This window comes from Camelus bactrianus, chromosome 34 (assembly GCF_048773025.1).
Source record: "Camelus bactrianus isolate YW-2024 breed Bactrian camel chromosome 34, ASM4877302v1, whole genome shotgun sequence".
In the NCBI taxonomy this organism is placed as follows: Eukaryota; Metazoa; Chordata; class Mammalia; order Artiodactyla; family Camelidae; genus Camelus; species Camelus bactrianus.
This window is the reverse complement of record NC_133572.1, coordinates 340085-367946: the sequence shown is the minus strand read 5'-3', so window position 1 is coordinate 367946 and position 27862 is coordinate 340085. Positions and strand designations below refer to the sequence as shown.

General features: G+C 51.4%; 1 protein-coding gene and 1 long non-coding RNA gene across 3 annotated transcripts; one reads left to right on the top strand and one right to left on the bottom strand.

Moving 5' to 3' along the window:
• The first annotated feature begins 40 nt into the window (after window positions 1-40).
• On the top strand, window positions 41-11205 carry LOC123619617 (uncharacterized). Of its 2 annotated transcripts, none has more exons than XR_006728294.2 (5): window positions 41-2680; window positions 3758-3825; window positions 4056-4440; window positions 6007-6094; window positions 9798-11205. It is a non-coding gene; the product is annotated as an uncharacterized LOC123619617 (long non-coding RNA). The 2 variants fall into 2 exon arrangements; XR_012504097.1 differs by having other exon boundaries at window positions 41-3020.
• ATP6V1E1 (ATPase H+ transporting V1 subunit E1) lies at window positions 11170-27862 on the bottom strand. The gene is made up of 9 exons (XM_074357908.1): window positions 27704-27862; window positions 23847-23912; window positions 22056-22165; window positions 21600-21666; window positions 17356-17445; window positions 16719-16787; window positions 14678-14772; window positions 12570-12657; window positions 11170-11680 (listed from the first exon to the last, which is right to left on the bottom strand). The coding sequence occupies exons 1-9, from the start codon at window positions 27734-27736 to the stop codon at window positions 11618-11620; spliced, it is 681 nt and encodes a 226-aa protein (XP_074214009.1). The 5' UTR covers window positions 27737-27862; the 3' UTR covers window positions 11170-11617.

Below are 27862 nucleotides of genomic sequence, written 5' to 3'. Positions count from 1 at the left end.
TAACTGCCGTGCAGTTGGCATTGACAGCCGCTGCCCAGAACCAGCGCACTGAGGGGGACTCGTTAGGGTCAGACCCTGGGGCCCCCGTTGGGGTGGGTCCTGAGACCGTCCTCACCGCCCACCCCGCCTGCTCCTCAGAGAGGGGGCGCCTTCCATGGTCCTCTGGCTTCCGTGTGCTTTTCCCAGTCTTTGCCTGTTTTTCTTTTCTGCTGGTAATGTCCCCTCCCCAAGCCCACCACACCTCCCGCCTCCTGCTCCTCCTTCCCGTGACTGGTGGTCAGTTTGCTGCTCAGATGAGACCCTCTCTGTCTGCATCCGGACTCTGCAGCAGACTGGCGTCTTTACTGCCGTCCTGCCGTCTGGCCCCTGCCTTCCCGGACCTGCTGCCTGGGCCACTCCCCTTCACAGCCCTCAGGGCCTCCTGGGGCTGCTCTCCCTGGAGGGCTTCCCGGCTCCCTCCCTTCTCCTCCGGCCCGTTTCATTCTCACCTGTAACCTCAGCTGTCACTCTGCGGCTGGCAACACGTCCCCCTTCAGCTCTGACACCCTTTCCAAACTGTCAACGCTGACACCCATATGACCTGCTGCTGTCTTGTGATTTTGTTTTTAATCCTTCAATTAGCAAACAATTTGCAATTTTATTTCCTACACCTTGTCTGTATATAAAACGCTTTCTTAACCATTTGATTATAATTCACATTAATGCCATCACCTTCCCCTGCCCTCCAGTGCCTCCCATTCACGTTTAAATGTGATAGACTAGCCTCAGTGCTCACCTCTTTTCCTTTTTGTGGTGGTAAAGCACACACATTTGGCCACTTCAGCCATTTTTTCAGGTGTGCAATTTGGGTGCATTAAGTCTATTCACATTGTTAGCAGCCACTGCCACCATCCACCTCCAGAAGGTTTTATCCCAGACTGAAACTGTCCCCATCAAACACTTAACTCGCCACCCTCCCCGCCCCTGGTGGCCACCGCTCTCCGTTCTGTCTGGTCCCCACCGCCGCGGGTAGCTCTCGTGGGTGGAACCTACAAGACTGGTCCTTTTGTGTCTGGGTCATGTCACTGAGCAGTGTCCTCACAGTGCACCTGTGTTGTAACGGGTCAGAACCTCCTTCCTTTTGAGTCTGAGTGCCCTCCTTTGTGTTCACCCATCATCCCGTGGGTGGGTCCTTCTTGGTTACGTGAGCATGGGTGCACGGGCCCTGCTTTCAGACCCAGGAGTGGGGCTGTTGTGTCGTAAGGTGACTCCGTTTAACTTTTTGAGGGATGCCATGTCTTCCACAGTGGCTGCACCGCCTCAGCCCGACCACCAGAGCCCCAGGGTCGTTCCCCGAATCCCTGCACCGGCTCTGACTGTGGTGCGGGCACCCCAGCAGGGGGAGGGAGCTCCTTTCTTGCAGACTCCCACGCCCGCTTTGTTGGCTGCACTTTAAACACAGGTCATCAGCTGAGCTTGTCTTCCCTCCTGTCTCTTACCTGCCACCCCTGATGCTCCAACTTGGAGTAAACCTAGTACCTGCTGCCCGCCCCCCAGCTTTAATCAGCAACCAGCCCTGTTGCTTCTCCACAGAAGTCACTTCCGTCCCTTTCCCTCCGCATGCAGGCTCTCCTTTAACCTCTTGCCTGGATTGTTGTAATGCCTCCACCCGTCCCTCGGTGCTGCTGGAAACCTGAACTGTGACCCCCAAGCCCAACCCCACCCCCCACCCAGCAGTCCATTGCCCACCGGGAAAGGGAGGTATCAAGTTCTCTACATCGAAGTGTAAGTCTCATCTCATAGAGGAGGAAGCAGGACCAGGGAAGTTAGATGACTTTTTTAAGGTCACACAGCCAGTGGGTGGTAACGAGTTCACCCAGTTCAAAAAGCAGCTGAGTGCAAATGGCAAAACCCGCTCTGCGCTGCCTCCTGTGACCCTAGCAACCCCGGGGTATGGTGCCCAGCTTTTCTGCAGACGAAAAGCACTGAGTTAAATAACTTGTCTAAAGTCCCAGTAACTTGGGAGCTGGAATTTAACCTGGGTCCCCGATGCCAAAGCCTGTGCCACGCTGACCCTTGTGGCAAGGTCCTCCCCCGTCGGGACCCACATGGCTGACCGCTCCCCGCCCTCCATGGCCTTCATGATGAGCCACTAGGGAAGCCCAACATCACCCATGACTCCTCCCTGGAGCCTTTCCACCTCCAAGTTTGCAGCTCAGGTGTAACGACTTTCAAAGGGCAAGGAAGGTGCCAAACCAGCCTGCAGCACCCCCACCCCCTGCCCAGAAGCGCTTGCTAAATGGACAAAGTGTATCCATCCGTGCAGAGGGAAGCTGCACTCCTGAAAGACAAACCTGCAGCTGGAGGAGTCGGAGCGGGGCGCTGGTTTTCATTTGTCCTCCTCCCTGACCTCCGTGCCTCTGCGCGGGTGTTGAGTCTCCCCTTGCCCCCTAAGTCGCCTTGAGCAAATCCCTCCCAGTTTGACTTCAGGTCCCAAGTAAACGACCGCCTGGGGAGGGGGGCCAGGCTCCGTTCAAACCCACCTGTTCCCTGTTCGCAGGTGCAGGAGGGGGAGGCTGGGGACTGAGGACCAGAGCCCACCTCAGGGAAAGGGCTGCTGTGGGCAGAAGGGGGGACCGCAGACCAGCCCCCGAGCCAGCACGTCGGGCCGTCGAGACAGGCGGAAGCGCTGGCCGAGCAGGTGAGAGCGTCAAGCCCGGAGTGCGGAGGAAGAGCCTCTTCCGGCAAATAAGCAGCAGGGGGAGGGCCCTCTGCTTCTCAGAGGAGGGTGGGCGGGAGGAAGGGCAGCCCCTCCGGCAGCCAGTTTGGGCACTGCTGGTGTCAGGCTCAGTCCTGGAGGCCTGCAGGAGGCAGTGAGGAAGCGCAGATTTGGGCCCTGCGATGCAGCGTCCAGGCGGGGCGCGGATTTCAGCTGCAGCCCAGGGCTGGGCTGTAACTGGGTGTCACGCAGGACCACGAAAGACAAGGTTGCAGGGGCCCATGAGGGGAGGCTGGAGCTAGAGAACGACCATCCTCGGCAGGTGGGACGGGAAAGGGTGGCCGTCCGTCCGGGTTGGTTCGGGGCTCAGAGGGGGGTGGGGGGCGGGACCGACTCGGCAGGGCGCAGAAAGGATCCCAGAGACTCAGACCGCGTCTCCACCGTAAGGGGGGGTCCCCCCAGTCCACTGTGGACAAAGGACTTTGTAAAATACAATAAAAATAATTACTAGAAAAATAGGATTTTTAGAAAGATAAAAGCCCACATCTGTAAGATTCTAAAACATGGAATCACTCAAGTTGCCCTAAAGATTCTAAACATGGACTCAACTTCTGTAGGGGTCTAGCCCAGCCCAGCAGCGCCAGCTGTAGAAGAAGGCCACCCAGTCGGCGGTGGGGTGGCATGGGGACGGAGGGAAAGAGAGGGTGGGGGCTGGGGGCTGGGGCAGAGGCTGAGCTGGGGGCACTCAGGGGTCCTGAGCCAGCGGATGGGAGCCCCCAGTGCCGGCCTGTTCAGGATGGGTGTGTGGAAGGAAGGGGCACTGCCGAGAGGATTCTAGGGGCACCAGGGACCCAGGGAAGCCGGTTAGAGGAGGCTGGGGGCCCCAGGAGTCGAGGCGCCACGAGACAGTGGAGGCATCACCCCCGGCAGCCCCCCAGGCTGCGGCTCTGAGACACTGAGACCCGGGGCCTCTTTCAAAACGTGATCCTGGGAAGCAGCGCGTTGGGAAAATTGGTGTCGTTTCCCCGTGGTTCCTGGACGTTTCTCCTTCTATTTAAGAACCTAAGGGGGAATTGATCCGTGTCTGAGCACTGAGTGTCTGGCTGTCTCCTGGGGAAGCAGACAGGGTGAGTGCCCCCAACCCCGGCTCTGATGCTGGGGGACAGTCTGCAGTCGTGGGGGGGGGGGGCAGCTCCCGGCTGGTGCCTCGGTGTGTCCCTCAGCCCTGGACGGTCACCGCGCAGGCCCCCTTCCTTTAGAAAGTTGCCTCCCCGTCAAGCCCTGCTGTGCTCCCCCGCCCCTCCCTCCAGTTCCCTGACTCCTAACTGGCCTTTCACCCGAAATTTCCTTTTCTCAGCCCTTTCTTCCAGAGTTCTTGTCCTCGGGCCACATTCAACATGGCGTTTTCCTCCTTTAAGGCACCCAGTGTGTTCTCCCCGCCGGACATCACTGTGGTCTGATACTTCGGGGGCACCCACCCCGGCCCCGCTCCACCCTCCCCGAGCCCCGTGTCCCCGCCCCTTTCTTCTGGCCTGGACCCCAGAGCCCAGGAGGTCTCGGAAGGGCCGAGCGGGCTGGTCCTCCCACCCGGATGCCCAGCGGGCCGTGAGCTACCAACGGGCTTCCGTCCAGCTGCGCGGCTGGGGCCGGGGGCGCCGCGTGCTCGGACGGTCTGTGCGCACGGGCTTGCCGGCTGGTCGACGTTGGGTCGTGAGAAAACCCGTCATCTCTCACGATGCGAGGTGAGGCGAAGCCGGGCGGGGGGTGGGGGGCGGCGAGCGTGGAGGCCAACAGGCTCTCCCAACCCTGCCCAGTGGCCCCGTCCCAGCCAGGCCAGCGGCCCCCTGTGGGGACGGGGTCGGGGGTCACCAGGCCCTGGAGCCGGGAGGCCGAGGAGAGGGGCGCCCGGTCACCGGGGGACCGGCCGTGGCTCCCCGGCCCCCATCCCCCCGCGATGCGCCCTCCTCCCCGCCGCCTGGAGTCACAGCGAAGCTCATCCACGGGGCGTGGCCGGGGCTCGCGGGGTGACCGCCGTCTCCGCATCCACTTGGCCGAGACGCGACTGCAGAAGCAGCGCGGCAGGAAACCTCCGGACGGGCGCCCGTGGGCGGGAGGGGCGCGGCCCGCAGGTTTAGGGCGCTGCCGGGGGCGGGGCGGGGGGAAGGGGCGGGGCTGGGGGCGCGCAGGCACTAGGGGTTGGGACGCGGGGGCCTCCCTCCGCTTCCAGGGCGCGGCAGAGGGCTTCGCGGGCCTGGACGGAGTTGGGAGGGCACGAGGAGGGGTTTTGGCGCAAAACCAGCAACTCGCGGGGTCGTGGAAATTCGCTTTCCTCCGTGCGGGGCGCCCAGGGCCTGGCCTGGGGCACCTGGACTCCGTTTCTGTTTCGCGAGCCCCTGTCCTCTGGTCCCTTAGGTGAGGACTGGAGGCACCATCGAGACCCAGAGCAGCCCTGGGCCCCATCCCAGGACGTCTGCGGCCTCACAGTGGGTGCGGGAAGCAAGTGAGCCCCCATCCCACCCCCGACCTTAAGGGCTGCAAGTGTCCTGCTCCAACAGGGGCAAAGAGGGGCAGTGCTGTCCCTGTCCCCTTAAGTGGCCCCACCAATCAGCACCGATCAGCACGACCATGATTATTATGCCTTAAAAAGTGGACACAAAGCCAGAGTAGTTGGGAGAGAACAGAGATGCTGTTGCCCCTGCAAAGTCATCACCTGTGTGACCCTCAGAGCTGCCAGCAGGACTGGGCTCGCCCTATGGACACCAATCCCTGTCCCTCATTATTCTTGAGCTTAATCTGGAGAACTGCTCATTTGTGGACAGAGGTGGGCGGCAGGAGTGAGACAGAACCACCTGCAGCTGCTGCAGGAAGGAGCCTGTAAAGGAAGCCAGGCACAGTCCGGCGGGAGGGGAAAGGACATTTCAACACAACAGGCAGAGGAGGCCTCCTTGACACCCCCCCCCCAGGGGCCCCTTATCCCAGAAACGCACTGGCCGTTTACTTGCGGGGGCAGTGGTGAACCTGACCTTCCCCACCCTGGAGAAGACATCAAGCCAGCAGCCAATGCCTGGATGGCAGGTGCGCCATGTCTGTTCTGGAAAGCAGCAGGGATGGGATGGCAGGTGGGCCTCCGCCCACCCGTCTGACGTGTGGACGTGGACACAAATGGCCGAGGGCTAGCGTGTGTTTGGCAGATGGAAGTGAAGGGAGAAAGTGAGCTACTGTAATTTGGAAGTTCTAGACAGACAAAGACAGGTAGTAGAGAAGACGCAGACACACAGTCATCAACCGCTGATGACTTTTCCTTTCAGTGTCATTGAGCCCTAGCGGACACACGGCGCTCTGTAAGCTTAAGGTGGACAGCCTTACGCCCGGGATCCATACGCTGCAGCAACCACAGTAAGTCTGGCTGACATCCATCATCTCATATGGTTAAACAGTGTTTTCCTTGTGATGAGAACTTTTAGAAGCTACTCTCGCAACTTTCAAATATTCAGCATTTTTTTTCAGTAGAGTATGATTCACTGTCGTCACCATGCTGTACATCACATCGCTGGGACTTACATACCTTTTAGAAGTTTGTACCCTTTGACCCCCTGCACCCAATTCACTCACTCCCTGCCTCCTGCCTCTGGGAACCACAAATGGGTCTCTTTTTCTGAGTTTGGGTTTTAAGATTCCACATGTAAGTGAAATGACACAGCATTTGTCTCTGAATTATCTCACTTAGTATAAGGCCCATCCAAGTGGTTGCAAATGACAGCATTTCCTTCTTTTTTATGGCTGAGTAATGTTCCCTTGTATGTATGTACCACATCTCCTTTATCCCTTCATCCATCCACAGACACATCGGTTGCTTGGCTATACTGGCTATTATAAATAATGCTGCGATGAACACAGGTGCACGAAAATCTTTTTGAATTACCATTTTTGTTTTCTTTGGAAAAACACCCAGTTTACATTCCCTAGAACTGTGCACAAGGGCTCCCTTTTCTCCATGTCCTCACCAACACTTATTTGTTGTCTTTCTTCTGGCAGGTGTGAGGTGGTACCTCACTGTGGTTTTCATTTGATTTCCCCAGTGATTATTTTGAGCATCTTTTTGTGTGTCTGTTGGCCATTTGAGTATCTAATCTGAAAAATGTCTACTCAGGTCCTTTGCCCACTTTTAAATTGGATTATTTGGGGGATTTTTTGCTATTGAGTTGCCTGAGTTCTTTGCATATTTTGGATACTTGCTCCTCATCAGACAGGTGCAATTATGTCCCCCCCCCCAACATAGCTGCCTTTTCATTTTGTCGAGGTTTATGTGGGATGACGCCCCCACGTGTTTCTTTGTGCTTCTGTTGCCTGTGCTTTCGGTGACCAATGTTAAGGAAATTTTCTCCGTTTTCTTCTAGAAGTTTTATGATTTCAGGTCTTGCATTTAAGTCTTTAATCCATTTTGAGTTAGTTTCGTGCATGGTGCAAGATAGGGGTCGTTTCATTCTTTTACACGTGAATGTGCAGTTTTCCCAGCACTGTTTATTGGAGGGACTGTCATTTCTCCAGTAAGTATCCTGACTCCCTTGACTGCAAATGCAGCGGTTGGTTGGTTTCTGGGCTCTGGATTCTGTTTTGTTGATCTGTGTCTGTTCTTATGCTGATGATTTTAAAGCCATCACCTCTGGACCCTCTCTGGTTCTCTCCCTGCTTCCCACTGCCCTCCTGACATTTCTCAAGGGATCAGGAAGGACTGAATCCCTGCAGTGGGTTATTTCATCATCCTGGTCTCAAACTCCCTGGCAGCTTGTTCTAAATTTAGTCTCCTATCTTCAAGGAGACTGAGCCTGAGGGCCAGGGGATCACCCATCTAGCTGGGTGGGTGGCAGCCAAAGCCCCAACTCCCAAGGGCGGGTAGCCAGTCCAGGGCGGGGGCAGCAAGGTGGGCGTGTGACTGAAGGAGCCACCATTGCCCACAGGACACGGAAGCTGAAGCTGGAGACACTGGTGGGATGTGGAGCTGGGATGTGCCAGGTGGGGTCACCTGTCTCATGGAAATGCTTGATTCAGCTGCAGGATGCTGGGTCCCTGCGTGAGGCCGATCCCCCCTGCACGTGGGGTCAGGATACGTTTCCCAGTGTTCACACCCATTTGCTAGCCTGTGCCCCAGCCTCCCAGGTCAGTAGAGACTTCCTGGTTCCCATTCTGGATTTTAACAAGTAGCAGGAGTCTCATTTAGGAGGGACAGAGGGTCCCCAGTACCTCTACCCCTCCCTTGGCATTTAGTCTCGGTTTTCTCATGATTGTGAGAAATGCCAACACCTGCTCAAGATCACATCCGTCGACAGGAGTTACATTTTGCTACCAAAGCCGGCCTTTTGTGGGAAGGCCCTCAAAGGGAGAAAAGTTTGGCCCTTTTCTAAATCCGGGTCCTCTCAAAGACACAGTGGTCTATCCCGTGGAAGGAGGCCTGCCTGGTGGGGGCACAGGGGATGTCTCCCCAGGGAGAGGCACAGGCCGGTGAGATGGGCTTGACACAGGACCTGGCAGGGTCCCCAGTAAGTGTGTGTCTCCCCGCAAACCAGCTGAGACACACGAGGTTCTGGAATTCCCCGGAGTTCCACGCCGGGTCAGACCAGCCTGAAGCAGACAAAACTGCAGGAAGAATGAAGTTCTGTAACGTTGTGTCCGCTCCTGGACAGAAACCTCAGTTTTCCTAAACACTCAGAAAGAAGTAAAAGGCCATGGATGAACGAGTAAATCACGGCCACACAGAGCTGACCATGGGGAAGGTAACGTTTGGTGACTGACTACATCCTTGAGGCTGATCGTTTGAGACCGGCACCTCAATTTCTAAAGATGGGAAAAGAAGTAGTAACCAGCTTCTCAGTATGAAATGCTGCTCTGCTGGATACCAGACAAAACTGGGGCAGGAAACAGCTTCCTTTTAGGACCCATGACCTAGGCAAAGCACCTCAAACACTGAGAATGAAGAAACCAGGCACACAACTCCAGTGCAGTGAGGCCGCAGTCACCAAGGGGCCGGCAGCATTTGAGACGCTTGTGCTCAATCCTCAGGAAAAAATTCCGTTCTGCTTCTTAGATGTTTAACTCACCAAACCATGGGCTCTGAGTTACTCCACTAAAAAAGACTGACACTGAAAGAATGGAAGTCTATAAAATGGGACGTGTTCCCCTAATCTTAGAATCCAAGAGAAAGGAGGCCCCCACTTAAGTCAGAAGAGTTTTTGAAAAACAAGTTGTAAATTAGCCTGGTTTATAAATTAGGCAGAAGGTATATGGGACGTGGGAGTCCCATGTCCCGAAGTGCAGACAGGTTTAGAGGTGGCTGAGGACTGGGAGACAGGTAGAAACACAGCTTTAACAGGACAGGGAATTGGGGTGGGGGTACCCGGAGCTCCCTGGAGAGACTGAGCGGCAGGCAGAGCTGTCCCTGGGAAGCACCCTGCGCAACAGGACAACTTCCTCGGATGATCCTCGCAGTTTCTGGGAGAGGTGCCAGCCCGGCCCGAGCTTCCCCCCGAGGGTCTGGGGGTCTGCCTGCCACCTCCCCAGCCCTGGCCTCCAGGTCCTACAGTACCGGCTCTGCTCCCTCCTGCAAGTGCTGTGAGGAGGGCCTGGCAGGGCTCCACGAGGGCTTGGGAGCCACGCTCCTCAGGTCTCCTGCCCAGCTCAGAGGCAGAGGCCCAGTGGACAGGGAGAGGGAACCAGGGCCCAGGGAGTTGGTGCTCACCCACGTGCGCACTGGGTGTCCTGTGGCCCAGATGCACCCAGGAAGCCCACTGACAAAGGCCCAAGGACCATTTATAAGTAAAGAGCTGGCAGACACTCAGCTTTCTTTGCTACTTGGCCAAAACCCTTGGTTGGTCAGAAGCGCCCAGGCCAGGGGCTGGTTTTCTCCCGTAAGTGGGGCAGCCTGCCCGTCCATTGGGGCATAGCATTTCCTGGTCTGAGTCTGTGTTCAGCTCCCCGGGGTGCTGCAGGCAGAGTGCTGGGCAGAGGAGGGCAGACAAGCCCTTCTCCCTCCTGCCTCGACCCACAGGGGAGCTGCCCTCCCGCACATACTCCTTTCCCATTGTGACTTCCCACTGTTCCCCAGCCCGAGCCACCTGGAAGGCTGTCCTTGGCTCATGCCTTTGCGCCCGGCTGTATCACGAGCTCCACAGCAGCTGTCGCAGTGACACCTCTGACGGTAAGTGCACTGGAGACAGAGGGGCTTTGGGGTGGGCTTGCCTTGCAAGTGAGGTATGTGTGTAGCTGTCTACAGGGTGAATAGTGATTCTGCACTTTGGACCTGAAGACCAGGTAGGGTCACAACCTGCGGCCCCTGCACAAACTCAGCCAAGGGCGACTGTTACCCCTGACAAGCGCTCTGGCTTCTCGGTGCCTCCTGTCCCCCAGCAGGGTCTGGGCTCAGCTGTAAGCGACTGCTGCCATCTTAGACTCTGCAGCAGGAGGCACGAGCTACTCGACCTGAGCAGACAGCCTGTCTCGGGCAGCACCTCCTCTGGCCACATGCACCTGGGCCCCGGCCAGCGCCTGTCACCTGAGGGGCCGCCACGGTATACAGGGGCCAGAGAGGAAAAGGCCTCCCGTTGCAAGTCCCCCCGTGCAGAGCCAGCCTCAGGCCTCAGAAGGACACGAAAAGCAAGGTGTTCAATTTAGTTTTGAAAACTCGAATCCAAACGCTCAAGAAAGGCCTGGGTGAGGACAGCCTCTGTGCCCAGGGAGACCCGTGTGCCCGTGTGGACCGCGGCTCCCTCCATGCTGTTGTCCACCCCCGCCTTCAGGGCCGCTCCTGCAGACCAGGCCCGGAGCACCCGCTGCAGCCTCGTCCTGGGATTAGCAAGAGAGGCTGCCCACCTCTCTGTTTCAGAACCGAACTGCACTGAAACGGCGCTCGCTCCTCTGCGTTACTCACCAGGGTGGAGAGCAGACACAGGGAGGCTGTACTTTCAAGACACGTTCAGTTTCAAGTCTTGATTCTGTCTCTTCATGACTGCATCCTGTGACAGTTTCCACCCCCCACCCCGAGAAAATGTTGTGCACCAAGACCTCGCACGTGAGACCCCAACCCTGCCGTCTGCTCACTGGATGCCTTTGGGGAGCTCTGAGTCGTCGGAGAGAAAAATAAATGAGTGGGAGGAGCCAAGGGACCTCTGTGAAAGGGTCTGGCCCAGCACACAGCACCTCTTCTCACCCCAAAACAGTAGTTTCCTTTCTGACTCTGCGAAAACTAGTAAACTGTCTCCTTAACTAGGCTGTCAAACCCTCCAGGGGACCCTTCTGGGTAAGGGTCTGGTGAAATGAGGATAGGCCGGGACAGGGAGGGTTCATGGTTCGGGTACTGACAGTGTCAACCAGCAAATGCCACAGGGACTTGAGAAAGGCTTCTTTTCTAGACACCTCAGCGAGAACTTCACCTCTCAAACCACAATGGTTAGTGCCTCGCGTGATAAATCACAAGGACACCCACGTACATTTTGTTTAATAAATAATGAAGCATATCCATGGCTTGACTTTAACTCACATCTACAGATGAACAGGTGACAGAGAAGCTGCTGCGCTGGGAGGGGCGCGGCCCCACATGCCCGTGAAGCACAAGGAGCAGAGATGCAGCGCCAGGGCCCCGCACCGCCGCCCTTGAGGCTGGACGCCGGAGCAGAGCGAGCGGAGGACTCGGGGGCGAACTGGCACCACAGCTGAGCCCCCGCCCTCATGCTGCGGGACCAGCGGGGGGGTCGTTACTTTCAGATGCGCTAGAGGAAGGGCTCCGGGTACAGAAGTGAAGCTCACCCACGCTGACATGAGCCGGGAGTCGGCCACAGGGGGCATCAGTGGACAGAGAGGACAGTACAGGAGCAGAGAGGAAGCCTCGCACGGCAGAACGGTCAGTGGACGAACGCCGCCTCAGCGGGCTCAGTCCAAGAACTTCCTGTTGGCATTTGGACCAAACAAGGCTCCCCGCACCTCTGGCATCATCTGTGAAGACACAGGCTCCTTGTCACCCACAGCGGGCAGGCCACCAACCCACCGTGGCCGGAGGACACCAGCAGGCCAAGTACTCACCCCACGCACGTGGCGGGGGCCTAGGCCAGAAACTACGTCTGGGGCCCAGACTGACTGCTTAAAGGGCGCAGACAGATGGACCACTGAGGTCGCGCCGTCTGAGGCTGTGGTGCAACGCAGGCAGAAGAGGTGCCTCAAGCTACAGCCGTGACACCCACACCACCTATGCTTTCTCTCAGCAGGTGTCGAGGGCCTGCTGTGCACCCGCAAGTCTATGCTGCGGCACCTGCCAAGTCAGCTGGAGAATCCTGGGGGTTTAACCTCAAAACTCCTGAGGCTGTGCCATCTGACAGCCACCAGCCGCACGCGGTTGTGCGACCGAGGAAATGAACTTAACTCTTCCTTTTACCTTGTTTAATGAGTTTATCTGCATGTGGCTCTGAGGTGAGTTACCAGAGGACACTCCAGGTCAGAGCAGAGGACCACACATTGGAAGAGGCCCCGCACCGAAGTTTCCTGGCTTCTCTCCTGCCCTCTGGGAACAAAGAGCTGAGCGCCCTATGCTGGTTCCTTTAACAAGCAGTTACTCAGTTCCTGTCATTCCTGCCCAGAAAGAACTCTGGTAAACCATCTTTACATGGAGTCAAGTCCTAGACAATGAAACCCTGGTCTGACTCCAAATCCCCCCCTTGTAAATGGTGTCACCTCAGCAAATGCCTCCATGGGCCCGGATCCCCGTACCTTTTAAGAAAATGGCAAAAAACACAGAACAAGAGCAACAACTCCAACACCAGTGAAGGGACAGGTTCTTGCACCAGCTCAAAGCAACCGGAGACCACCCAGTGAGAAGTCCCACACGCACCTGCTGGGCTATGAGGTCCAGCCGGCTCTCGAGGGTGTTGGAAACCTTGATTTTGCGATCCCCGTTACAGATCTCAACGCCACCAGCACTGCAGGAACACAGGGAACAGCAACACAGATGTGAGAAGCACAGACACACATGGCAGCATCGCCTCACTCCCTGGGAGGAGAGCAGACGTGTGTGTGGAGGGTGAGCACTGCTAGGGGCCCATAAACACAAGCAGTAAGCCTGAAATTAATTAAAACGCTTCTGATGGCTTGAGGGACGGATGCTGACAGTAGCTGTCGTTTACTGAGTGACTAAGTGCCGATCTGGCTCGATGTAATTCTAACCACCAGCACCCCCGGCCCCCGCGATAAACGAGAAGAGGGAAGATTTGGTCCCAGTGTGAAAATCAATACAGAGTCCTCATCTGTTTCTTAAAGGCCCAATCCTGCTAATTGCCGGGGAGTGAGTACCACTCGGACAGAAGGAACTATCCCAACTAGGGGCCAGACTAAATCCCACTCCAGCCAGACACCTCCCTTCCTCCAAGCTTCCAGCTCTTGAAGGTGGTAAACAGGCCACATTCTATTACAAGGAGCCCCAGGGAATGACTTTTCTACATTAGAATTTTATGGTATCAAGTATTTCTGGAAATAAGCAGGCTATGAAACAAAGGCCGGGAAGGGTTTTTTGCAAATTTTCTCAGGAGGATGTTCATGGGCTGTGAGGTGAGCACCTTCCCTCCCCACCTCACCTGTCTTCCCTTCTCTGAACAGTCGGACGCTGTCCCCACGAGCGAGGGCAGGGAGGGCAGAGGAAGGTCTGCTGTGCGCCTGGTGCTGCCCAGACGCACGGCCCAGGGGTCTCCACAACTCTCATCCGGGAGCAGGGAGTCGCGTACCCTCACCACTTTACAAACCAGGAAGGGCTCACAAAGGGTGGATAGACAAAAGGACCAATTTACTGAATGAAATGACAATACTGAAAACTCCACTTTAAGTCTGCACAGTCCTTCATCTGCAATTCTGAATTTCAAAGAGCTCTGAAAACAGAAACATCCAATTCACGCGGCTCCCAAGCTGGGCTGACCGCCAGTCACTTGTCAGCAAAGGACCAGCGAGCCCTTACCTGCCTCAGACCCTGCCAGGAGGGGCCGTGGCACACAGAACGTGCCGTCCCCTTCCCAACGCGCAAACTCAAAGCATCTGCCTCAGGTTTCAGTAACCGTGGTCCTGACTGGAACCTACCGATTACCAGACCCTGACCTGCTCAGTCTCCACCCGCTGAGTCAGTGTTGGGCCCGGAGCCTGTTCCAGGTGCGGTGTCAGGTGCTGCACATCACCCTCTCACCTCTGCGTCTGAATTCCGTGAGGTGGGCGCTAGTGTCCCAATTTAGAGACGAGGAAATCAAGCCTCAGTGAGACCGACTACCTAGTGCCACCTACCCAGCTAACACACGGCACAGCGGAGAATCAGACCTCAACCTGCCAGGAGGCTCAAGCTCACCCAGCTCCTCAGTTTACAACGCGTTTCCACACAGACGACTCCTCTCCTCCACACTCGATGAACCAAGACTGATCCTACTTCTCAGATGGCGGAACTCGGTCTCCAGGTCCCACAGCGGAAGTGGGCCTTAGAGTCCAGAAGTCCGGTGCCCAAGCTGGCCCAGGTGCGCACAGGCAGCGCCAGATGGGCGGGCGTGAGGGAGAGCACCCTGGGCCCCACCCCTGCCAGGACCCGCGCCGCCCATCCCGGCCACACCTCGTCGGCAGACTCCTCACAGTCACTGTCTGTAATTCTGTCCAAGGAATCTAGTCCTCACACACGAGCACTCGTCCTGTGCACCAGAATGACCGAGAGACAGTGGGCACGCCCCTCAGCATCTAACAGAGATGTGGGCCCGGCCTGAGTCCTGGGGACAAAGGTCGTGCTGCTTCTCTGCAGGATGAACTGAGGGACCCTGAGAAACTGGACTGTCAGAATATGTCTAGCTGGCCAAGCAGGGAGACCAACAGCCGGGCCTCTACCCTGAGGTGCAGGGAGTCCTGGAGGACGGGCAGGCCTGGTGGAAAAGCCGTCCTCAGAGCGAGAGGCTCCAGTGTTTAAGCAGAAATGCTCCTTACATTTCCTCAGGCAGGTAGGCTTCCTGGTCAATCTGGACGTCAGCGTCTCTTTTGGTGGCGATTCTGTACATAGGGATTGCTTTTTGCACTGCAGCCTGGAACAACAAACAAAAACACAATGAGAGGTTTTACCAGGAACTATGGAGCAGGTATTCAAAACAGCCAACCAAGCAAAGACGTTCCTATTTATTTTTCAAGTAAAAGAACAGATGCACTGCTGGTGGGTGTGTAAAATGGTGCACCTGCTGTGGAAACTAGTGTGGCGGCTCCTCAAGAAATTAAATACAGAACCACCACAAGGTCCAGTGATTCCATCTCTGGGTGTGTATCAAACAGACCAAATATCAAAAAAGTATCTGCACACCCATGATCACGGCAGCAGTGTTCACAACCATCAATGGGTAGAAACAACCTCAACAGGTGAATGAATAAACACAATGTGGTCTATGCAATCTGCCCTTAAGAAGGAAGTTCTGGCACTTGCTGCAATACAAATGAATCCTGGAGACACTGTGTCACATGAAACAAGTCAGTCCCAAAAGGACAAACACCGTACGACTCCACTTACAGGAGGCACCCAGAGTAGCCAAGATCATCGAGTCAGAAACTAGACCGGTGGGTGCAGGGGCCGGAGAAAGAGTGTTTAACTGGAGACAGTTTCGGTTCAGGGGGACAGACAGTGTAAGGATGGCTTCACAACAATGAATGAACTTAAAGCCACAAACCTGTCCACTTAAAAATGGTTACAACGGTGAATTTTATGTTATGTGCACTTTGCCACAATTTTAGAAAGAAATGAGCCCAGTGGGGGAGAAAACACACGGAGGTGGGTGTCTAGGCTCCCTGGGAGTTACTGCATGTGCAAACTCCCATCTCTGAGCAATACTCCAGCAGACACGCGAACCACACTTTCTCGCAGGAATGTTAGTATTTTCCTGACAACATGACTAGCTGAACAGACTCTCTCTCTCTCTCACACACACACACACACACACACACACACACACACACTCCTCTCCCTGTTCTCAGACACAGGGCAGCATCGTGGGGAGTCAGCACCAAGCTGGTTGCAGGAAAAATCGTCTTGGCACAAGGCAACACCGCAGGGCCATCTACAACAGGCTCGTCGGCAACTCAGACCTGCCCCCCAGGATGGCAATCATCTTGGTGATGTCTGGTACGTCCAGCTGTTCTACAGGTTCACACGCGAGGCTGTCAGCACAGACCTGGGTGCAGGCTACTGGTGTGGTCTGTAGACTTGAACCACAATTTACTGATAGCGGAGCCCAGGGGAACGCACACCTGTTCTCTGGAGGCAGTTTTTTTTCCAGGGAGACAAGTTACTTGGGGAGACGACCTCTATTACAGAACGTATTGTACATGTATTAATTTATGATAAATGTAATTGCTAAGGGGCTAGGTACTCACATCCCTGCCTGAAAGCAAGCTACACGGAATAAGAATTTTAACTGAAGAGCAACCTGACGACACAGAATCTGAGCTGGGGGTGGGGGGGTCCTTCTATGACCTGAGGCTCCTTCCACTGCCACAGCCTGTGTGGACCTGCCACAGGGCGTGGGCCTCCTGGGGCAAGGGCCCCTCCCTCAGACAGACATGGAGGAGCCCGAACGCTGGCCTCTGGGACTGCAGGTGTGTTTTCTCGTTCTGCTGGGACCCACCTTCACCCTCCAGGTACAGGAAGACGCCGAGGCAGAGCCGACCCTGGCTAGCCTTGGAGGGCTCCGCCCTTGCAGGTGGTGCTGCCTGTCTTTTTTCTGATCTGGTATGTGTTGTTTTTATTGAATTTTTCCGAAGATGATTATTAACACAAAGTCTTCAGAAGATTAGTATCACAAAGAGAAAGGCAGCCTGATTTAAGACAACATGTAAGAGCCTCAGGTGCGCTTAGGTTAACACCTAAGACAAGCTGAGACCCCGCTCACCCCCACGGGCCAGCTGAGCCGTCACCTGCTTGAGCGCGCACTTCATCCCTGACATTTTGATCTTTAAAAACAAAAGATTTCTTCTTTAAGTTCTTTACCTTGACCAGAGGGAAATCCTGTTTCCTGCAACGAACGATCATTCGGGGCTCCAACAACTGGTACAAACCCTATTAAAGCACAACCAAATGCAATTAATAAAAAATGCAAACTATAAAATAAAGCAACAGCAAATAAAATGTCTTTATAATTCTTTCATCTAGTTTCAAGGGGAAACGGTCCCCTTGAGAGTTCCCCAAAAGACAGCATGCAGAGTGTGAGAACACGGAAAGAACTTGGTACCACTAGCCAGATAAATATACCCAGTGTTCTGGTGGAAACAAGATTCATAAGGGGGTCTGTCTTCCCTTCATCAACCAGGGTGAGGACAACTATTGTTATTCACAGCTGAGCAGCAGACAGTATAAATTTATACAGCCTGTGGTACGAACCACAGAATCTAAAGCAAGTATTTCAGTGGTGAAATCAAATTAGGAAAGTTTACAGCTGGAAGTTGTAAAAGACCAATGAGAGCATCCAAAGTCTCACTCAACCAGCTGGACACCACCGTCCCCCCAGGCATCTCCCTACTAGACAAGGAAAGGGGCGCAGGGGAGAACACGGAGGAATGGCGCGGGTTTCTGCTGCAGCTCGTCAGTTTTGCAGGAACTGTCAGAGGCAGGTCTGACCTACAGTTACCTGGAGGACTAGTCCATCCAGCAGCACTTGGTACCTGGTTGTATCTTTTACCACGTTGCTGAGTCTCTGTTTTGCTTCATTTAGTAGGTCCTATAGAGAACGGAAAAGAAAACGGTTATCTACCTACCTGGGCAGTTAGCCCAGAACCCACGTGAGGCCAGCTCATGCCCAATCACTTCTCAGTTGATTGGTGTTTTCATTCAGTGCATTCGTGCACGTGCGCTAAACCAGATGCCGTGCTAAGTGCACCGGTATGAGGGCACTAGACGCACCATCGTGGCTCCCAGGGAGCTCAGGAAGTGCGTGACCAACGCAGCAAGGGCCACCTGATGTGGATCTGAAAGGCAAACTGTTGAGACAGTTATGCAAGATGGTTCCACTTTTTACTAGAGAAAAGACAGAGTATCTGGATAGAGAAAAGTGGCCCCAGTATCTGCCTGTGGGGGCGGGGCTGTCAATGACTTCAGTTTTCTCTATGTGAGTGGGTATTTTCTAATTGTCTGTAACACGTGGCTTCTATAATAAAAGTAACTGAAACAAACATTACAAAGGACTATCCGGAAACAAACCTCATGTGGTTGGAAATTCCTCACTAAGTAATAAGCACACACCAGCTCACTGGCAGAAAGAGGCTCAGGCCGCAGAGGGATGTGGAGTCCTGAACAGCCTTCCATATGTCTAGTGTCTGCTTAACATGCTCTTCAGAGTAATTTTTGGGATTTAATCGGAGGGAGAAGATACATAGAGGCCAATCAGAACTTGGGGCAAAGAGAGGGCGGAGAGAAGGAAGTGGCCCTTTATTTGGTTCTGAGAGTCCCCCCTGACCCTCACCTCCCAGGAACCCCTGCTAAGCAGCACAAATACACCAAGATTAAAAAAAAAAAAAAAAAATCAGGAGGACTCACTTTAAGAGCCAATTAAAAAAAAATTCAATAAAAAGTAAAATAGACTCAAAGACTTGAACAGCACCACTCAGAATTTTATCACGGTAAACAGTAAGAAAGGTGGCCTTTCACATCCTCTAGAGACAAACCTTGCAAGGAAACAGAGTTCTGTATATGACAACTAAAAACGTCCCCCCACACACACCTTCATGTGAAGCCTGTTTCTAATGCACTAACAGCAAACTGAACATAACAATGCTGTTCACTGGTAATGAATAGTAATTTTCATTGGTATTTTAAGTATAAGATTAAGTATAAGACTACACCACTTGTTAAATGGAGAAAAAGTAGGAGTATTATAATTGAACTTTAAAACACAGTTTTAATATACTAATTAAATTTTTTCCCTAAAAATCACTTACTACATTCCACACTAAATGATTAAAATTCCGAGGGAAGTTTGCAAAATTCTAGTTTGCTTAAAAAAAAAAAAAGATACAAAGTGCACGTTCACGGCTTCCCCGTTAAGACCCAAAGCAGAAGCCGTTTCTAACAAGGACTACCCAAGAGAAGAGCCCAGGCAGCAGCAAGACACTGTCACCCGAAGCCCAGCGCCAGCCGGCGGGCAAGTTTCCCTAAACTTACCAAGCAAAACCAGGTACTTTCAAAGTCAACAACAAAATGTCCAAAAGGACGTTTTCCTCCTCTGGACATGCAATCACTAGATGACCGTCACCTTCTGTTTCCCACGGGCAGGACCGTCTCAGTGGTTATGTCAGGCCGGCGCTGTCTGAAGGCGCTCCCATGGTAACTGCTACCCTTTTCTACAGAGTGTAAACAGCTTTCAGAATTTCCTAGTTCCTGGGAGTCTCAAGAGAACTCAAGAGCCTCTAAATCCCTCAGACAGCAACAGCCACCCTCAAACATTCTGCACAAACCAGACTAAGGCACCACAGCAAGAAACATTTAAACAGCAACTCACTGCCCCACGGAGACCCGGATTCTGTAGATGGGACTGTAATTCTGAGTCAGGCCAGAAACTAAAAAAAGTGGTGACAGCAAAGACTGTTTTCTGAACTTCAAAGAAGACTATTAAAAAAAAAAAAAGTTCCTGATTAGAATATAGAAATCTCTATAATCAGAAATTGACACATTGTAACTGACTATACTTCAATTAAAAAAATTTAAACATTTTGATTTAAATATACCTCAAAAATTAAAATAAAGCTGCATAAAAGAAAAACAAAAGGAAATCTCGGGAAATGGGGCTGGGAGTATGAGCTGTAACAAGGTCCCAGTGAGTCTTGTGCCCTTACCGTGAGACAGGCCACCCAAGGGCCACCTGACACTCCACTCCCTGCACAGTTGCTCATCCCAGGCCTCGGTTTTCTGTTCACCCTGCTCCCTCCACCCCGTCTCCAAGGTAATGAATGAGTCTTTAAGGTCACACTCAAAAGGCTACAATGCAGACACACTCTCTTGTCTGGAGAGCCAGCAGGACACAGGACAAGTGCAGGCATGCTCTGCACCTGGAGCAGCTGACGGCCTCAGGGAGGCCAGCCGACTAGGAAACCAAGTACAAGCATGAAAACTAAGAAGATCAAGTTAGTACTGAAAACAGATGTTTGCGACAATTTTGGAGGGAAGCAGATAATCCTGGCTCCTCTGGGGTCCACAAAATTTGGGGAAGATACGTGTGGTATGACTGGAACTGCTGCTTTGGGTTTCAAAGTCAGGAAAAGTAATCCTTTTCTTCTAGCCCACATCTTGAAGAAAATGATGGCAGCGCTGGGCACTGGCACCAACAGTGGGGAGGGTGCTCTGACCACCCAGGCCTCTCATGAGAAGGCAGGGTCACCCCGGAGGGGTTGGGGTGGGGCGAGGGAACTAACACTTCTTACACCAATACCAGAAGCCAAGCATGAAGACAGGGGACTTGGATGTGCTCTCATTATATCCTCACAAGGACACTCTGAACCAAGCACCATAATTAATATACCAAGGAGGAAAGTTAAGGTCAGAAACAATTCACCCAAACGCGGCAGAGCCGAATTAAAACCCAAAGCTCTTTCATGACAACCACCAGCATGTCCCTCAAGCACAGACTGTTATTCTAAGAGCAGCTTATAAACCAGGGCAATCAATTTAAGGTGCTAAAGGAATCTGAAAGCCCTGTGAGGAAATCGACCACTGCTTACTGAGACTCCACACTGGTGAGGAGGTGGGCAACAGCTGTCCTGAGCTACTGTTCGCAGGCAGCACTGCCACAGAAAGTGCTCTAGGCCTCCTGTGTGTCTGCAGAGGACGGGCACCCCCTGCCGTGCCCAGCAAGGCAAAGCAGCAACAGAGGCTCCACTTCCTGCACTCAGGTGTGTACAGGGTTCATGCGCATCGGTCCACACACTTAACATCCTCATGTCACTTCCAGCTGCAGGCCTCCTGGCCCCTCAGAGCACTTCTAGGAGTGATCTAGTCTAGTTCTGCTCGGAAGAGCCTGTCCTCCTGACCTCCCGCTTTGTTAATGGACACATCACTCTCCTAGGCAGCCAGGCCAGGATTTGGAGGCAGCCTTGGAAGAGGCGGAGAAGGAGGAGTCAATCAGTAGCCAACGTCTGCAGAGTCTTCCTATAAAACGCATCACCACTGACACCCCATTCAGCTCTCAGTGCCACCATCCCAGAGTCATGTAACAGGAAATGGCAATTTACAATATGAGTTTGTGCTTCCACAGTCACCTAAGAAAACAGTATGTCTCTCGTTCAGTCAAGTTTTATATTTTTAGTTTTTTGGCTTTTCCACATAGGTCCTTTTCATTAACATTTATTCCTAATTGGTTATTTTCAGCACATAGGGAAACTATCAATTTCTCCATATTCTTTGGAGGTTTCTGCCCTCTTCCTTGGATGACAATATTTCCCAAGTGGTTTCCTTGTGTCTAACCTCTCCCCTGTTAAATTGAGACTACACATTCCTATCAGGAACCTTATTCACGGTATTTTTCAGAAAATACAACGGAAACTTCAACAACTTTCTGCTGGAAGCAGGCAAAGGTCTTCACTCACACTCAGGCCGACCTTTCCATCTCACTAGTTCCACTGCCCCCAGACCCTGTGCAGTGCACCCATCATGTGCTGTGTGACAGGGGTATGCATGCTGCTACGTCAGTGGGTCCTCGAAGATGGGGCACAAGTCTTACTCATTTCTGTATTTATTACAATACCAATTACAATGATTTGCTGACCAAATGTTTCCTCTCTAAAAGTCACTTACCAACTCCTTAATGTTAACTAGTGAGTTCTCTGTAACAGTCAGATGAATAAAAATTTTATAATTCTTTAACTACAGGGATTAATTACTCACTGTGATAAGGTCATCTCGCGCTCTGAGGACTTTGAGTCTCGCCTGATTCATCAAATTGGACATCTGACTGCAAAAGGCAGAGACAAGCAGCATCAGCACAGCTTAAGCCGTCCCCGTAAAGAAGTGCGCTGCCTCCCACACATGTGCAAAGTCTTCTCTTCGTACAGACCCCAAGGAGAACCCCTGAAGTACACCCAGCGGTCCCCACCCACTCACTCTCAGAGACAAGCAAGCATTCACTGAGTGCTCACCCAGCGGCAAGCACTTTCACATCTGCTATTCCAGCTTTGTCTTCCCATAATCCCGTGAGGCTTCCATTTCCACAAATGAGGAAAGATAAGTTAAGCAACTTGATCAAGGGTAGATAAGCAGTGAGGGGTCCAGTTAGGACCAGGACCATATCTGCCCGACTCCAAAACACTCTGTCCTCTGGCCCCACTGATGTTCAAAGCTCACATTTTCTTCTGCTGCTCAATCTGCTTCTCCTTCTTCTCGTAGTACTCCATAATCTTCAGCCTCTGGGTCTGCACAAGGCGGCCTTTCTCAATGTTGAACTCCTCTTCTGCCTACCAGGGAATTGATTATTATTAATTCATTATACAGCTTCTGACAAATAGTTTTATTTTAAGCAGCTGGTGACCAGGGGTACTTGCTTATATTCACCCCATTTTTTTAATCTAAAACAGGAAACGTACTATGACTTGTCTTCAAAGATTACTTCTAATTTATTCAAAAAGAAAAGCCAGTGATTTTCACAAGTGAACTGGAAGACTAAAAATTTAATCAAGGGTAATAGTACCTAGCACCAAAGTCACAAAGAATATAATCAGAAAGAAGATTCTGTATGTGAAAAAAAATTATTATGTATTTTAAATGTAATCCATTTGTTTAATAGAAGGCTAATGAAAAGGACACAGAATTAGAAGAAGATCTGGTCAAGTAAATTGGGCCAAGTAATCTCAGTCTTAGAGTCGTCATAAAATAAAAAAATAAAAACAGTATTCTTTCCTCATAGGTCAAAATCTAAGTCTTTTTAAAATTATAAATGTATCAGTTTTATTACTGCTAATTATTAAGCCATCACTTTTAAAAAAAGCTATCAGTGCATCAATTGTCTATGATTTTTTTTTCCTACGATTTTCAAGCAGTAAGAAATTATGACTTTGGTAGCTAGTAAAGTTGTTGATTTGTATGTTTAATGCTTGGCACAGGTATTTGAGCTTTCATATTTTACAATAAATTCCATAAAACAAAAATAAAATAAAATACAATAAATGCCTAGTGGCTTACTTCTATAGCTATCACAGGAAATAAGTCCAGATGATGGTGTTATAAGGTAAGACTACTTTAAACAGGAATGCATTTACCAACTGAAACAGAAGTTCTATATTTGTCCCAGACAGAAATACGGGAACCAGTCAAACAAGAAACTGTAGCACTCCTAGGGCCAGCAAAGCAATAGTCTTTTCCGAAGGGTGGGTTATAGCTCAGTGGTTGAGCGTGTGCTTGGCATGCACGAGGTCCTGAGTTCAATCCCTGGTCCCTCCATTAAAAAATAAATAAACCTAATTACCTCCTAGCCACCCCCACATCCCCAAAAAAGTCTTTTCTTCCTTAAATGATAAATTACTCAAATAGTTCAAAAGTTCAGAGTTTTAGTCCTAGACACCAGACACATACCTTTTTAAGGCTGTATTGTAACAAATGTAACTACTATAGAATAAATCAAAAGGACAATGAAAATAAAGGGTTAGATGACATATTCTGGCCTCTGATTACGCCTAGAGAAAAGAACAGCTTGATATGCTGCATATACACAACGTGCAACTCAAAACACCTATACAACTTCTAAATGCTGTCACTTTTGTGATGAACAGGGGCTTTCGTTTTAGACCTCATATACTTCCAAACTATTTTTTTTGCAACAATCACAAATTAATAAAAAAGCAACATAACAACAACAAAAAACTACACCCTCCCCTGACCAACTGTCATAATTAGCCGTAGATGCTCCACGTCTGAATATGGATCCCATGAGAAAAATCAACCCACCCTTTACTCTTCCACTCCCTATCATAAACTTTCAGGACACTTACTGACAATCAGAATGTTCAGAAAGGAAAATTTACCTTTAATGGTAAAGAAAGATTCTTAGTCCCATGCAATACAACTTTACTAATTACTATGTAGTAAAGCAAAACAATACGAAATGGGGTAACTTCTTAAACCTAGAAAATGTAATCTTACCTTCGCGTCTATTTCTTCTGCCTTCTCATTGGCTTCTTGTTCAATAAAAGCCATCATGTGCTTAATCTATAAGAAGGAAAGGTTATTCTATTTTTGAAGATAAGAAAGTGTCTGTCTTTTCTGATTCATTCAACAATCTTTTTTTTTTAAATCTTTTTTTAAAAATTGAGGTGTAGTAATCATTTATTGAATGCATTTTAGGTGCCAGGCACTGTGTACAAGGATAAATGAGATAATTTCTGTTCTCGAGTAATTTTCAATCTGGAATTTACTCTGGGAAATGGATCCGATGCAATATTCAACAACAACCAGTACACAGAACATGATCCTGCTCTCAGGGAACTTCCTCCTCTGAGGGGGAGGAGGGACTGGGCACACAGCCTCCTCTACTCCCTGCCTCCTTCATCCAGCACCTTCTTCTCTTCTCCATCTCTATCAAAACCTATCAGAGTTGTCCATGTTCCTTCAACTCTCTTACCTCCTACTCTCAACGTACGCACGGCAATCTGACTTCCGCCCTCTCCATGCCGCTCAAGTCACTCTCGTAAAATGACAACGATCTCTTTGTCCTCATCCTACCGGCTCTTCAGTGTCTGCATATGTTGACTGCCGTCCCTTCTGAACACTCTCTCCTTTGCTTCCATGACTTCCTTCCTCTCTTTCTCAGTCTCCTTCAGGGTCATGCTCTCCTTCCTCTGCCTCCTAGAGGGTTCTTCTGGAGATCTTACTCATGGGAACTGAAGTTCAGCGCACCCAGTAAAGAACCTGGTCCTCTCCTCCCACCCTGATGCTACTGGAGGATTAGCACCAACACCCAAGTCCGTCTCCTCCCTGACTGCAGTGCTCACCTCCAGTCACCAGTCTTGTCACTTCTCTAACAGTGCTTTAACTTGTCTGCGTCACTCCATCTTCCTCTTGCTCCCTATCTAGTCTGCTCGACCCTGCAACCAGAAAGGTCCTGTACAGATGCCTCTCATCACAGCACGCTCCTCATGATAAAGGGTGAAGGTTTCAGAAGCTACATGATCTGGCCACTGCTCACCTTTCCGGCATCACACAGACATTACCTTCACCACCGACCACTCTTCACACTCTTAGTTCCTATCACACTAAATTTATTTTGGTTTTTCAGTTCCTTGAGCTCACTGTTCTTTTCAAACACACCGTTCTTTCCACTTTGAACACTCTTCCCCCACCTCTTCACCTACCCAACTTCCAGACCTCAGCCTGTTTATGTCACCTCATTTGGAAAATCTTTCCTAAGCCTCTCACTGACATGCACCTGGGACGCTCTGTGCTCCTCCACCTAAACATGTAATCCTAACTGCTTGCTTATGTGTCCCTTTCTCAACTAAACTATAAGGCCAGGACCTACTAAAGGATTTTAGATCTCTGGCTGTAACTGGAGAATAAACTCCCCCAAAGACTTCTGGGTGGGGCTTGGGGCGACTGATCCAATTTATACTTGTAAGTGGCATACTGTCTCTAGTGACAGACGTAAAATATCCCCAAATGAATATGCTACACAAACAACACAGCTAACCAAGCTCACTGGTAATTTACTTCACAGCAGCTTCTACCAGAAAAGAATGATGACAATTAAAAAGAAAAGGCAGATGAAAAAAATTTCACGTAGGACCTCCAGGTTATTAATTCATTTTGCTTATGAATTCTCCCCATAAAGGGAAACTCCACGGGTACTTCTGCAGCTCTGTAAACCCCGGACACAGACCACTGCCACCACAATGGGTGCTCAATAAACATTCAGGAGCCAGTGAGAATCTGCCGGGAGTGTCAAGCCTTTTTAGGCGTCCCAAGTACTCTTTAGAGTTTAACAATCTGAAAACAGTTCCCAGATTCCTCCTTTAACACAAAAATACCATAAATCTAAGGTACACATAAGTGTACAGAAGTGAGTTAAGATTTGTTTCACAAGAAAGTGAATATACTTAAGACCACTGAATCTGTCACTTCAAAGTGGTTACGAAGACAAATTTTCTTGTGTGTTCTATACGATTTTAAAAAGTGGGTTAATGTTACTAGTCCTGTTTCCACCCAGAGAAGCTGCTTTTGTAACTTTCTTTTATTCAAAAATAAAAGGTAAATACCAAAAACCAAAAAAATAAAGAATAAAATAAAATAAAAGTGAATTAAGAATACAACCTCACAGCATCAAAGTCTTAAGGAAAACACGTTGATTTCAGAAGGGAAGTTTTGTGGGTTTTTTTGGTCAAAATTCTTAGGAGTTATCCTACCCTTGTGGAGCCAAAACAATTATGACCATCAGAGCCTATTTTATAGGGGATATAGTATTTATAAACTCTCAAGCCTTGAAGAACTGGAGTACCTAACCCAGACCTACCCTGTATAGAAAAATCACTGTGACCTTGCTAAAAGGACCCAAACCCCCCATACCTGTGCAGTGTGTCTGTGTTTGCAGTGAGGAATGCTACCCCCATAGGTTTAGTTTGAAGTCAACACCAAACTCAGTCTGGAATTTTAAAAGTAGTTTGAATACAGTAATCAACACAGGAGCTTACAAATGCTACCAGACACATCTGGCCTCTAGAGGTGAACCCCGATTCAAGCCTGCACTGTCTGCCCTTATCACCCGCACTGGGCCCTCTGCTACCAGATTTTACTAGATCAGCACAGCCCAGAGCAAAGCACACTAATTCCAACCCCGGTCAGAGAAGCCCGTTTACAGTCAACAAGAGCACATTCTGCCTTTAGAGTCCAGAGAAAGTCACCCCCTTCAGGACATTTAACTCCACCCCTAAGGCAGAAATACCTGCCTTTTCCATAAGTACTTTTCTTCTTCCTGCTGAAGCTACTGGATTTCACGGGTTTTTCGGAGTCAGATTCTTTTGAAAATTTGATGTAATAAGTGACCGTACTGTACTCCTCAGACAAAAAAGCAACATATATAAATACTTTAATACAGCGACGAAGAAATGAGAAGATTCATGAGCGCCTACTGTGTGCTTGGCAGGTGGCGGTCAGCGCTGAGAATCCAGGACACACGCACCGCCCCGAGGGCGCCTACACGGAGGGTGCAGGGTGCGGAAAGGAGACTTCACGCTTCCACTTTAACGGAAGGAGAACGTAGTTTGGGTCTAGATTCACTGCTTTACTTTCACAACGTGTTCTTCCTGGGGAAGCCTTAGTTTTCAACATACCATAACAAGAGTAGGACGAAGGAACAGAGCAAGGAGAGCGCTGGAACCATAACTGTGTCCAGCAGACCGCGGAGGGCAGCGCGTCGAGTTTTTCCTACAGCACAAGTCAGAAGCAGCAGTGACTAACGCTCAAAACCCCCACCTGTAAGAAGGGGGTGAGATTTCCTAAACTTCCCCACAGGTGCTATTTTTGTTCCCCTTTGTCATGAGCCACCAAGATGAAGAAACGCCACCCTTCCTAAGCGCGTATCAGGTTGCGAATAAAACGCAAGTGTATTTTCAAGGAAATGGAAACATCCAAGGAAAAAACATCGTACTGCTCATTCTAGAAGATTCACGAGGCAGTGACTGTGCGTTAGTCAGAGTTTTCCTAGAACTTCGGGGAGAGGGGGCGCCTTCCCCAAGGCGGGTCCGGGCGCCTGCCGCAGGACGGAGGACGCGCTCCTGCTCCCGCCACCGGCGCCCGGGGCCTCGCGCCGACGCCTGCCTCCCGAGAGCCGCGAGGCTGGAGGCTGGCCACACGCCCGCAGTCCGATCAGGGCCCCGACTCGCACAGCCCCGGCGGCTGAGGCGCGCGTTTCCCGAAGACGGGGAGGCCCAGCCCGCAACGCCGCCGCGGGGCCCCTCCATACCCAGGGCGGCGCCCGCCCGCCTCCCGGGGCCCAGCCCGGCCCTCACCTGCTTCTGCACGTCGGCATCGCTGAGGGCCATGGTGCAAGCGACGCGAGGCGGCGGGCGGCCAGAAGGAGATCAGACGTGACGCGAGCGGCAGGCGAAGATGAGCAGCCACCCCGCGCAGCTTCCGACCTCCTCCGTTTTGTGGGCGCAGCTTCCGGT

Coding starts and splice junctions, on each gene's coding strand:
- ATP6V1E1 (XM_074357908.1), bottom strand. CDS start 27,736: ATGGCCCTCAGCGATGCCGACGTGCAGAAGCAG. Junction 23,913..27,703: donor ATGCCGACGTGCAGAAGCAG/GTGAGGGCCGGG, acceptor TCCTTCTTATAG/ATTAAGCACATGATGGCTTT. Junction 14,773..16,718: donor AGGATTTCCCTCTGGTCAAG/GTAAAGAACTTA, acceptor TTGTTGTTCCAG/GCTGCAGTGCAAAAAGCAAT.